The sequence below is a fragment of the Sesamum indicum genome, linkage group LG7, assembly GCF_000512975.1.
Source record: "Sesamum indicum cultivar Zhongzhi No. 13 linkage group LG7, S_indicum_v1.0, whole genome shotgun sequence".
NCBI classification, from domain to species: Eukaryota; Viridiplantae; Streptophyta; class Magnoliopsida; order Lamiales; family Pedaliaceae; genus Sesamum; species Sesamum indicum.
This window is the reverse complement of record NC_026151.1, coordinates 8,142,987-8,156,101: the sequence shown is the minus strand read 5'-3', so window position 1 is coordinate 8,156,101 and position 13,115 is coordinate 8,142,987. Positions and strand designations below refer to the sequence as shown.

The 13,115-nt window shown below is 36.8% G+C and overlaps 3 protein-coding genes across 4 annotated transcripts in view; all 3 read left to right on the top strand.

The window, feature by feature from the left end:
• Nucleotides 599–1,666, top strand: LOC105166602 (probable acetyltransferase NATA1-like). Its single transcript, XM_011086018.2, has one exon. The coding sequence runs from the start codon at nt 662–664 to the stop codon at nt 1,379–1,381; it is 720 nt and encodes a 239-aa protein (XP_011084320.1). The 5' UTR covers nt 599–661; the 3' UTR covers nt 1,382–1,666.
• LOC105166601 (methyltransferase-like protein 1) lies at nt 4,242–11,953 on the top strand. 2 transcript variants are annotated; one of them, XM_011086016.2, is made up of 7 exons: nt 4,242–4,371; nt 5,035–7,709; nt 7,928–8,011; nt 8,167–8,271; nt 9,075–9,183; nt 9,918–10,069; nt 11,189–11,953. In XM_011086016.2, the coding sequence occupies exons 2-7, from the start codon at nt 5,121–5,123 to the stop codon at nt 11,636–11,638; spliced, it is 3,489 nt and encodes a 1,162-aa protein (XP_011084318.1). In that variant the 5' UTR covers nt 4,242–4,371; nt 5,035–5,120; the 3' UTR covers nt 11,639–11,953. The 2 variants fall into 2 exon arrangements, with proteins under 2 accessions (XP_011084318.1, XP_011084319.1); XM_011086017.2 differs by having other exon boundaries at nt 4,245–4,382.
• The window catches only part of LOC105166600, a 3,522-nt gene continuing 2,969 nt past the window's right edge, over nt 12,563–13,115 (top strand). The window contains exon 1 of the mRNA XM_011086015.2: nt 12,563–12,718. Coding sequence (XP_011084317.1) covers nt 12,655–12,718 — 64 coding nt within the window. The 5' untranslated portion in view covers nt 12,563–12,654. The remainder of the gene's footprint in view (nt 12,719–13,115) is intronic.

Here is a 13,115-nt window from a genome sequence, read left to right as displayed (position 1 = left end):
TTGATTCATTCATTAATATTTTCTTTTTTTTTTTATTGCAGTCCATAACGTATAGGGGCAAAAAAAGAATGTAAATTTTTACATCAACAACCTTTTTTTATAATTTTAAATTCTTTTTTTACAAAGAAACAAAAGGGCAAAATAGGTGTTTTCAAATATCTATTTAAAGATTTCATAATTTATACCTTATTATAAAGTGAGAATACCATTTTTATGTTTCACTTTTTTGATCGCCGAATTTATTTATTTTTTAATATTTAATTTGTTTATTTATTAACTGCCCACTCTTCGACACTTCCAAACCACTCTTCTATCCTCTTTTCAACTTCCACTAACTCTTTCTAACTATTCTTTTTAATTTAAAATTTTTTAATTTCTTTAATTAGAATATATTATTAAAAATATAAATTATTTTTAAAAAAAATATTTAATTATACATACTCATTTAAGTGTGCCACGTGGACTAGTTTCATAATTAGTAATTTAGCATTTGTAATTATTGCCCATGTTTTTTATTGGATTTTCCAATTATAATTTTTTAATTCTTTTTTTTTTTTAAAAAAAAAAGTCCCTTCAAAAGAGTGGTGAATTCACTGAATTGGGTAAAACATACCTTTGTTTGTTCACTCCCAAGAAGGAAACTTCCAAAAACCTCTCAGGCATGGCAGCAGCTGCAGCCCCACCGCCTCCGCCTTCCGCCGCCCCCATCACTCTACCGGATTCCAATCCTTCAGGCCAGCCACTCTTCACCCGCATACGTCTCGCCACCGCGGAGGACGTTCCCCACATCCACAAGCTCATCCACCAAATGGCCGTCTTCGAGCGCCTCACCGACCTCTTTCATGCCACCCCCGCCGACCTTTCGGCCACCCTCTTTCCCCCAAATCCGCCGCCTCCTTTCACTTCTTTCACCGTGTTCCTCCTCGAGCTCTCCTCCATCCCTTTCCTAGCCACCGCCAACCCCCATTTTCCCCCGCTCCTCAACTCCGTCCTCCTCGACCTTCCAATAGACGATCCCGAAAGAGAATCGTTCAGAAGCAGAGCTAATGATGTCAATATTATTGGAAATGACGTGATTGTTGGTGGGTTCGTTTTGTTTTTCCCCAACTATTCTACCTTTCTGGCGAAACCCGGGTTTTATATCGAGGATATATTTGTGAGGGAGTGTTATAGGAGGAAGGGACTGGGGAAGATGCTGCTGACGGCGGTGGCTGCTCAGGCGGCGAAAATGGGGTACGGCCGAGTGGAGTGGGTGGTGCTCGATTGGAATGTGAATGCCATTACGTTTTATGAGCAGATGGGGGCGCAGATATTGCCGGAGTGGAGGATTTGTAGGCTGAGTGGTGAAGTACTTCAGGCGTATGCTCATGTTAACCTCTGATTCGATTGCAATGTCTGATCGTGGTGATTTCTGGTTGGTGGTAAATTTTTGGGGTCGAAATAATGGGAATGCTACATGTTCATGAATGATAATGGTATATTGGTAGGAGTCCTGATCTTGCTGATGAAAAGGATATCGCCTTTTGGCAAATGTTCAGTTGTATAATAAAATCTTGTTGTAATTTGGTACTTTCTTGTGTTGAACTGAGCTTCATATGCCAATGTAACTTGCTGATATCTGAGTTTACACAAGTTAATGGATGCACCATGATTTCCTTTGTTTCAATTGCCAAAAATCTTGATATATACCGCTCTCACAATGTTATTGAAGTTCATTGTCAAAGTTTAATATTCGGGATTACATTCGGTATTGTAGTGCAGAGGCAGCTCCTTTGAACACGGGTTCGCAATCAGAATTGTAACATGAAAAACTCAGTCTAGGAACAGCTATAGTTTGACATTTTAAGCTGCTGGGCTGCGTTTCTGCAACAATGATCATGGCTGGATGTTTTTATCCAGTCATGAGGGACTTCCGTTCTTGTGTATTTGTGTAAAAGTTTTTGGATTGAAATTGTAGGGAAGTTAATGCGGGTGCATCACAGAGTTCTGGTGGATTTTTATGCTGAGTTGCTTGTTGATTAGAAAGGTATTATATCATGGAAAGCACATCGAGTGCTGCAAACTTGCTGGATACTGTGATGTACTTTTGATTTAACTTTGGGAATCTGCTTTCAGTCCCTACTGTTCTGATTAAAGAGTTACTAGTGAAATGTTGTGCATCTTGTTGCTGAAGAGATTGTTTTACAAATATGTCCCATAGTTGAGCTGATTGCCGCTGTGCTTGAGCTATGCAGGTCAAATGAAGCACACGCTTTCTTCAAACATTACATTATTGAACCAGGGTGCTCCACTCCATCTTCAATCTGTGCTAGAAAACACGATTTTGAGGCTGGTCTTGATCATGTGTTTGTGCTTTGTGGCTGTTATGACGTGGAGACGTTTTATTGAAGAGTTGTGAAAAAATTAACATAACGATTATGCAGTTTGATTGAAGCTAAATTCTATTGATTCAGTGGTTATGATCATACAACCAACCTATGATCTCTGCTGTTTCATTCATTTCTCTATAACAGGGTATAGGCCGATGGTGTTGAAATTCTGTACGGACCATAGCTGAGTTTGATAGCTTTGACCATCCATGTGAAGAAGTCCTAGATTGTACATAATTCTTGGTGGTTGTTGTTATATACGTTGGTCCTCGAAAGATAAATGGATTATTTGCACGCACTTCAGAAGTGTTTTTAACCTTCTGAATTTAAAAAAAATACTTTTGAATTGTTTGCGTTATTAGATTCTACTTCTAAAACGGCAAAAAAAACGCTTATAGGCCAAAAGCTAGAAACACTTTGGGGGTTGTTTTTAGTTGTTTTGACTTTTTTTTTATAAATAAATTCAACTTTATTCTCTATTATTTTACCCTTATTATAATATTTTAATTCAACTTTATTGATTTTAATTTATTTTTAAAATTGAATATTTAAAGTTGATATTGGAGTTTTTTCATATAACTCAAATTTTAACAATAATTAAATTTATAATTTCACACATTTAATATTTTAAGTTTTTTATATTTTATGTGCTATATCATCTAAATTATATTATTTCATTCGCATATTATTATTTGATTAACTAGTAAGTTAATTAATTTTGCAATCTTGCAAGTTTAATTGTTGATATATTACTTAGTGGGCACATTATTAAAGTAAATATATTTTTATAATATTTTAAAAATATAAATATGAAATACTAATCAAATTGAAATTTATAGTTTTTTGTAGAAAAAAATTAATAGTTACAAATACTATCCATTTTTAATTTTTTACAATTTTTTTTTTACAGAAATAAATTTTTAAAGTAAAAGTTTTTTTGCAAATACTCCCAATAAGGCAATTCCCAGAAGTATTTGTAGTGTTTTGTGTGTGTATATGTATCTCGCAGAGGTATGTGCAAGAAAATACACAATATATCTCACATTGTGATGGATACAGAACTTATGCCACAATGTAGCAGCCTATAATGGGCAAGAATGAATGACAATAGGACGGGTTTGGTTGGATTCAGATCCACCTCGTTTATTTTTAATAAAATTCGAGACTCCTCCAATCAACCCCCACTGCACCCCCTCCTTATTTTTAATGAATCTCAATTCGACCCCCATCGTTGTACCAACTAGGGATAAAATCAGTTTACAAATATATTCTGACTAAATCGCTTTTATGTATCTTTACACCTTTTAAAAATTTACTGTTTACACATTATTTTTTTTTATTAGTATTTGGATGAAAAATATTAATATTAGCAAAAAAAATTTAATTTTACACCTCATTTATCATACACAACTAATAACTTTATACTTATAAGCAAAAAAATTATAATGATATTAATCTTACTCCATATATATATATTACATTTATCTTTTTATAAGTATAAACATATACATAAAAATATTAAATGAGCGGTAAAATAAAATTGCTAATATTGACATTTTTCTCTGCCAAGTTCTATTGAAGCAGAGTCCAGTCGTAAATGATTTTTTTTTTTAAAAAGGATGTAAGTGTAATTCAATATTTTTTTATAGGACAATATAATCTCGTAATTTTAGAGGGATCTAAGTGTAATTAACTTGTGATAATATTTATAGTTTGGATAGATATAGATATTGAGGTAATTATTAATTTTTTAAAAATAATCTTATACGATATTAGGTAATTTTAAGTAAAATTCAAAATTGATAATATATAATAAAATTTTAATAATTTCGCCCATGTGGACACTACCAAATTCCATTCTTAACCCCTCTCCAAAACCTAAAGCAATACGGGTTCAAATACCTTGAAACCCGCTATCTTCCCCTCTGCGACGACAAAACTCTCAGTTCAGCCACGACGGCTTTTCTCCTCTGCCGCCATCACGCCGTCGCCACCGTTTAGAGTGAGTTAAATGTAACGGCATCAATATTTATGTTCTGTTTTAGTGCCTGCTTTCTCTGTTTTTGTTCCAAGTCAATTGAATCAATGCGAACGAATTGAGATTGTGGGACGTTGGGTTGTTCTTTAATCAGTCAATCTCGTTTCGCCTGAATGCTCACGAAGTTCTGTAATTCGATATTTCCACATGAAATTATGGTATTTAGTCAAATTGCTGACGGAGTTGCGGGATATGTGTAACGGGGGAAAGTTGATTTTGGTGTTGTTTATTTCTCACTTACTCGAAGATCTAGGGTTTTGAGTTTCTTTATTGAGATGTCTAATTGTGAAATCCGCGACGCAAACTGCATAATTGTGGAGATAACTGTACGATATGAAGTTCTTTTAGTGAATGTGTTATCTGTGTTGCCTGTAACTATACGATTTAGGAGAAGTCTGTTCTTGTCGAAATGAGATAATTTGGCTTTATCTGGAGTCCTGGACTTTGAGGTGTATGACTGGCGTCCTATTTTAGTTCACTTTTTTTTCCCCACTTTTCCTGTTTAAGTTTTCAGTTCTAGCACAACTTGTAGTAATTTTTATATGCTATATATGTCAATTTTTTGTTAGGTATGTTGAAGATGATCTCTCTTTTTTTTTTTGTTGTATCTCTTTTTCTTTTTTTCAGCCCCAAGGTGCTGCTTGTCCAGATATTACTCGTAATTATATTCGAGTATAGAAACAAGAGGTCAATTTTTTTTTATCTTCTTTGCTATGGGCTCTCCTGAATGTATAAGAAGTTCAACGAAACGGGACAATGAGGAGGATGTAGAGGTAAACATTGATAGTGTTAGGGATGATGAGGACTGGGATTGTGATGATAAGAGAAAACAACGCTCAAGCAAATCTAGGAAAGCAGGAAGTGGTGAGGAACTTGATGGATTGGATAGCAGTGGAAGAAAAAGAAGTTCGTATGACAGACATGAAAGTCGAAAGAGAGTGGGTGGCTCGAGCAGAGCTGATAGTGATCAGGATGACTATGAAACCAGAAAAGAGTCGCGCTCTAAGCAGATGAAGAAAAAGCCAGAAGAGAATACATTAGATGTACTGAGCACTTGGTATCAAGATGGAGAAACAGAAAATAAGCTTGATGCTGTGGAAAAACATGGGAGTAGAGGATATAGTCGAGCTGAAGAGACTGAGCGAAAGAAATCAACTTCAAAGTACTCAGAGCACGACATTGATGTGGAAAAGCTATCAGATAGAGATTCAAGAGATTCAGTGAGAAGGGATAATAGCCGAGAAAAGGGATATGGGTATGCTGAGCATGGAAGAAGGAGGAGATGGGATGAGCCTGACAACATTGTGAAAACTGTTGAATACGGAGAAAAATCTGATGTAAAAAGTGGCAAGTCTACTGACCCTAAACTTGAAGGTTCTAGTGAAAGAGAAAGAAGTGATACTTTGGAAAGCGAATCAGTTGATGTTAGAAGCCGAGGTTTTGAGTCAATGACGGACAAAGGTGTAAAGTTTAATGACAGAGAGGAGAGACGAGTTGATTCAGAAAGGAGCAAGAGAGGAAGGTCTGAATTTCTTGAGGAAGACAGTAAGGGAAGTTTAGCACGTGAAGATATATTGAATAAAGAGAGATTTGAGGAGCATAGACAACCAAGAAATCCAACTCGAGATATTATTGACGGCTATGCAAGGTCTTTAAATGCTGATGAGGATGTTAATACATGGGTGAGGGACAAAAGTAGGAGAGATGTAGATAACTCCAATATGTCCAGGACACCTGAGAAGATTGGAAAGCGTGAATCAGATAATTTTGAGCTGGATTATGAAAGAAGCTCTACTTTGAGGAGAAAGGAACTGGGAAAAGATGGCTCCTGGGATGATAGATCAAAAGGAAGAGATGATAGTTGGGGTGACAGGAACAGGGACCGTGACAATGTTAAAGATACATGGAAAAGAAAACAAGACAAGGAAACTAGAGATAATGAAACAACCTATGATAGCATCAGGGACTGGGACTTGCCCAGACGTGGTCGTGACAGGATTGATGGTCGCATTGGTGGTAGAAAAGATGGAAGCAGGACTGAAGCTGTGAAAACCTCATCAAAGTATGGAATATCAAATGAGAATTATGATGTGATTGAAATTCAAACCAAGCCATTTGATTACGGAAGAGAAGATTCTAGATCCATCTTTGCAAGAAATGGTGAGGCCATTCAGCAATCTGACACAAAACTGGCTCCCGATGGCGAGGAGTTTGCGTATTCAAGGGAGGAGAGATCACGAAACACACATGGATCTGTACAAACCGGTGAAGATGGAAAAGATAGATTCATGGATGGTGGTCTTGCAATGCAGGATCCAAATTCGTGGAGGGACGACGATGATTATCAGGGAGAGAAATCAAGAGGGCAGAAAGGTGGTTTGTCCAATCGTGGTAGTGGTGGCTCTGTACCTCCACATGGAAACCAGGAGACGAGTTCATTTGGTAGAACTGCCTCACAGGGTGGCAGAGGAAACAGAATTGGGAGAGTAGGACGGGGTAGGCCTACTGGAAGAGACAGTCAACAGGCTGGCATTCCAATACCCTTGGTAGGATCACCTTTTGGACCACTTGGATTGCCCCCTCCTGGACCAATGCAATCTTTACCTCCTAACATGTCCCCTGCTCCAGGTCCTATTTCTCCTGGAGTCTTTATTCCACAGTTTCAACCCCCAATTGCATGGCCAGGAGCTCGCGGTGTTGAGATGAACATGCTTGGTGTTCCACCTGGTCTACCACCTGTTCCCCCTGGACCGTTGGGACCTAGATTCTCCCCTAATCTAGGAAATGCACCAAGTGGTCCTTTGGTCTTCAGTCCAGCAGGACCTGGAAGAGGGATGCCTCCCAGTATGTCTGCTCCCAATTTTAATGTGATGGCTCCAGTAGGTCGCAGTCAGCAGCAAGATAAAGCCTCTGGAGGATGGGTTCCACCTAGAACTAATGCCCCGCCTGGCAAAGCTCCATCTAGAGGAGAGCAGAATGATTACTCTCAGAACTTTGTTGACACTGGGATGCGGCCACAGAATTTTATTAGGGAGCTGGAGCTCACTAGTGTCGTGGAGGACTATCCAAAGCTTCGGGAGCTTATACAAAAAAAAGATGAGATTGTTTCCAAATCTGCTTCACCTCCTATGTACTACAAATGTGACCTGAGAGAGCACGTACTTTCTCCAGAGTTCTTTGGGACCAAGTTTGATGTCATTCTTGTAGACCCACCATGGGAGGAATACGTTCATCGAGCTCCTGGTGTAACTGACCATATGGAGTACTGGACATTTGAAGAAATAATGAATTTAAAGATTGAGGTAGTTTTCCTTTGCACTTTACCTGGTTAATGTTGCAATTATAATGCATGAAAAAGATTCACTTGGAATTTTTGGCTGCAAAATAGAGTAGTTGCTTCTGTTTTAGTTTTATATATGTTAGCAATCCTTGAAAACTTGCTTGTTCTTGTACCTATTTACTTTCTTTAATTTGGGTGGCTTTTGAGCTTTACTCTTTTTCTTTTTCTAATAATTCATAGGCAATTGCTGATACTCCATCTTTCATTTTCCTCTGGGTTGGTGATGGTGTTGGCCTAGAGCAAGGCCGACAATGTCTGAAGAAGGTAAAGGACGAGAGCCATGTAATTATTTAGTTTGAAGTTTCTCAGATGATGCTTTCTTTTTCTTCCCTTTAACTTCCTTTTGGTTGTTACATTTCATTTCTGAGTTGTTTAAGATATCTGCCATTCAACTATAATTCTGTTTTTATTCTATCCAGTGGGGATTTCGCAGATGTGAAGATATATGCTGGGTGAAGACAAATAAAACAAATGCAACTCCTGGATTACGCCATGATTCTCATACTCTGTTTCAACGCTCCAAGGTATCAGTCAGCCTAATCTTAATGCATGAGACGGATATGTCTTGGATATAACCTAAGCAAATGAGATGTAGTTGCGGATACTCTGGTTTGAATAATCTTTTGATGCATATAAGAGAAGTTCAACAAGATTAGTGTGAACTTAAAATGTTTGGGTGGCCAATATAGTCCATTCTGAACTGAAATAAAATAGGATATCAAGTTTGAGGAGGCTTCCTTTGGAAATTGAGGCAACAACTAAGAGAATCCCAGTGATAGAGAATTATTAAATCCAAATAACTCCTTGTAGTAAAATGTTTACATTTTTGTCAATATTTTCCACACCTATAATGAAAAAGAACATCAGAGATGTAGAATTTATTTGATTAATGGTGCTCCCTATGTTAGCAAGAATTGCTGTAATCAAGATTACATAGACTTACTCACCTCATGTTGATAAAGTTTCATAAGAAAATAGTTACCGCTTGTAGAATTCTGACTCCAAAAGCATGTGATGTTTGCTAGCTGGCATAATTTGCTAAATTTGAAAATCTTTGTTTTTTATTTAAATCATATTGTTATTATCAGAGAATAATAGTTATTGAAAATTAGTTGTGGGTTGTAAAAGGAAGACCAGGCTCTCATGGATTTCCTATTTGTAAACTGATGTTATAAACTTCTATAAATAAGGAGCTCGTTTTTCTATCTGATCTATATGTATCATTCTTGATGTCTCTTTCTTGTTGTATGCATATTTAGGTGTATTAAAAGAATTACAGTTTTTTTATGTTTGTCTCCTGAATAGCTGCCTTATTATTGATCTGAAGGAACATTGCTTGATGGGCATAAAAGGGACTGTACGTCGTAGTACAGATGGTCATATCATTCATGCCAACATTGACACTGATGTAATAATTGCTGAGGAGCCTCCTTATGGTAAGGGTAATGTTGGTTTCAACATTGATTGCCCTTAGTTTCTTATTCATTTTATCGCACTTCTTGAAATTATCCTCTCTCCTGTCTTCCTTTTTCTTGATGTGGGAAAAGTTGTAATGAGTATGCAATTGCTTAAATGTCCTCTTATGTATCTGGTCACTGTTTCCTTGTTTAGTTCCTGCTTCTTAAAGTGGCTTCTCTGTTTTAAGTGTTAGCTGAATATGAAGTTTGGTTTGGAGAATAAGCTTGTGGCCCACGGACATTTCAATGGTATATAAGATCATTACATTTTCAGCGCTAAATATGTCCCATTGCTTCTTGGTTGTAATGAGGTAAAATATTACGTTGACAGAGTCTTTCAGTTCCTCTTCTAGTTAGGTCCTCAAGCAAGTTGTCCTTGCATAATATATAAAATGAACATATAGAGCATTGCAGAACTACGTTTTCCCTTTCTTGCAACCATTAACTCCTAACTTCCTCCTATTTTCTCTTTATTTCCCCCTTTCATTTTTTTCTCACTGAATTCACTTGACTTTATCCTTTTTTGCTATAAAAAATTGGAATTTTAAGCCCTTGGTTTTTTTTTACTTGCTTTCTTCTTGAGAAAGCATTAGAGAATCTATTGCTAGTTGCATATCATTTTGAGTTTGCTGTTTGGATTTGTTGTTCAGCATTATGCCTTGAATTTGTTGCTCCTTACTGGCACTGTAAACTTTCGTACAATTTAATTTTAGGTTCAACTGCAAAGCCTGAGGATATGTATCGAATCATTGAGCATTTTGCTCTTGGCCGAAGAAGACTTGAGCTTTTTGGTGAAGACCATAATATTCGGTCTGGATGGTTGACAGTCGGTAAAGGATTGTCCTCATCGAATTTTAATTCTGAGGTAGGTTTCCCTATTGTTTGGTTGTACAAGCACTTCTAGCATGCTTGCTTCCTTAAAATGGAAAGTGAAAAAGTTTTGTTTTAGTGTCTTTCTGCATGTTTTATTTTGTGCTGCTGCTGCTTGTGATATTCGGCATCTGCAAGATTTGTTATTGCGTATTTCCTGCATTTTCCACTGTGTGCTTCATAATTTTATCACAGTTAAATAAGCTGTTCAGGTATAGGTGCTACAGTTTTGACCATTTGTTACTCTCTTACTCTCATTTATTTCCCATGCCTTAGCTCCAGAATGGTCATGAATTTCTCTCTATTTCTTATTGGTACACAAAAAAAATATTATGTATTACAAACGCCACTGCATATACATTTGTGTGCATCTCCTACAGAATGCAAGTCTCTTCTGATGCTTGGACACATGTATGATGTACATGATAAAAATAGTGCCCATCTTCTCATGTCAACCAATTGTGTTTTTCCTATTTCCTTTTGTAGAAAATTGCCACGTTGAGCATATTCCATTTATGATAAAAAAAAAAGAAAGGAATTTGATTTGTGTATGAATGCATAAATACTCTACCGATGTTACTATACACTTTTTATTAATGAATTGGGTGGGAGAAACCCTAGTGACTGCCTGGCATATTTATCATCATGAGTCCATGATGCCCAGAGAGGTGTATTTTCAGGATGGTGGATGATAGATAATTGATGTTGTGTGGAAATATGGTTCTGATCGTGACTATTCTGGAGCAGTCACCTGTAATTTGATAAACTAGTATGCCTTGTGGTAGTTGCTGCTCTTACGCCGTGAATTAAAATCTTAGAAGCTCATAGAATGTGATTATATTATAGGTCATTTAACATTGTTTCTTTCCTTGGATTCCTCAATTTTAAGGAAACCTAAGGGGATGGAGACAGGAGGGGGGGGGGGGTAAATTTGGTAATTGGTAAAAAACAAATCCACTTCAAGTGGTGGTGAGAATGGGTTAAAAGCAGGAACAAAATAAGTGCTGAAACTAAAAGGAAAAAATGATGATATGTCATTGTCTCTTTCATACTTAGCTTGCTCCATTTTGTCCAATTGCTTTAAATCCTGAAGCCATAACTTGGGAATTTTCAGGCATATGTCAGGAACTTTTCGGATAAGGATGGGAAAGTATGGTTAGGAGGAGGAGGAAGAAACCCACCACCCGAGGCACCTCATCTCGTCCTGACAACCCCTGAAATAGAGGCTCTTCGGCCCAAGTCACCAATGAAGAACCAGCAGCAAATGCAACAGCAGCAGTCAGCTTCCATCTCCCTGACAACGGCTAATTCCAGCAACAAAAGGCCTACTGGAAATTCACCTCAAAATCATAACGCCCCTAATCTGAACCAAGAAGCTTCTAGCTCCAACATTCCGTCTCCAGCTCCATGGGCTTCTCCAATGGAAGCATTTAAGGGACGAGAAGGTGGGCATCTGCCTTCTGATGGCCAGATGTACGATATGTATGGGTACAGTGCACAGTTTGGTCCACCTACTGGAGACTTTTTAGATTATGAATCTCACAGAGGAATGAATATGTTGTAGCAAAAGCTCAATGTGTAATTTTTCATTATACAACATTTTTTGCGTTTCTACCTGATGACATGCATAATGTTATAGAATTACGATTCAGTTCTGAATGAGGGCATTGTTGCATTAAAACGGAGCAGAAGGCGATCTAGGTAGAGGGGCTACAAGAAGTCCTCAAATTTTTCGGAGCAATCCATCTGGTTTGTTGGTCCATAATATCAAAATTTTTGTTTTCTGGTTGATGTTTGCGTAGTGTAGTTCTCTGTGTATGTAAAGGTTTATTCTCATGTGTTGCCAGATTATCCTTTTTAGTAAATTGTTGTTACCTAAGATTTGCTTAGTAGGATAAAGTTGTCTCAGTTTCCCAATTGGTGATATTATCTTCCTATGTAACTTGCATTTGTCAAAATTGTCTATTTCATCTTTTCCGCAATCTGAACTGAAGAAAACAGCCAACTCCCAGTATTCAATCAGAACATCAATATATATATATATATATATATATATAGAAATTTACTCGATGACATTTTTCAGGTTTTGTTTCTTCTATGAAGCTATTTTATTTGATGAATAATAATGTAAATCAGTATTCTCCAAGTGACAAGGCATCTTGAATTATGGGATTACTTGCAAGAGAATGTAATGTAACGTATTGTTTGAATTAGAGACAAATCTTTAATATCACAACTGTATAATTATGATTGTCTGTAGTTTTAGCACAGTTTGGCAATCATATCGAATTAATTAAAATAATAATAATAATAAATAAATTAAAAAGGTCAAGTCTTAGATACAATACACGACCCCATCATAAATTATTTAAAGAAAAAAATTGCAAGTCATGGACCTTAAGTATATATTGATATGGCGACCTTAAGTTATATTAACAATTAAATTATTGTTTTGTTTTTTTTTAATGTATTTAAATAGATATGCAGTGGGAATGCTTGTCTTTCTCTCCAAGTCTTCCGATATTTCTTTGTACACAAAATAGAAAGAGAGAGCAGGTCTAAAATAATTGCTACTCGAAAATGGCGGCTCGGCGGATTCTGTCTCTCCTCGCTGTGAAAAACCCCCAAAATCACCTCCCCAGAGGTAACTCCCGTTCTGCCTATCTATGATTGTGTGTGTGTTATGTTATTGACGTCAAAAATGACAAGTTACTGAAGACTACAGATTGTATGTGTCTACTGTGAGTTTGGAGAATTTTTGGGGAAGTGTTGAGTTTAAACAGATGACGAAAGTGGAGAGCTTTGTACTAATGGTTTGTTTATTGGGAATATGTTATTGCGTTAAAGCTGTTTTGACTTCGGATTTGGAACTTCCTAATTAGGGTTTGCGAAGGAATGTTTTTTTTGCCCCTGAATATTTGCGAGCTCAGGTTCAATGTAATGGTTATGAGTGAAAATTTGCGGAAAACACAAACCAGACAGAAAAGGGGGTTGGAAGAAGAGAGAAACAGAGACGGGATGAGAGAAATTGATCTTAATTC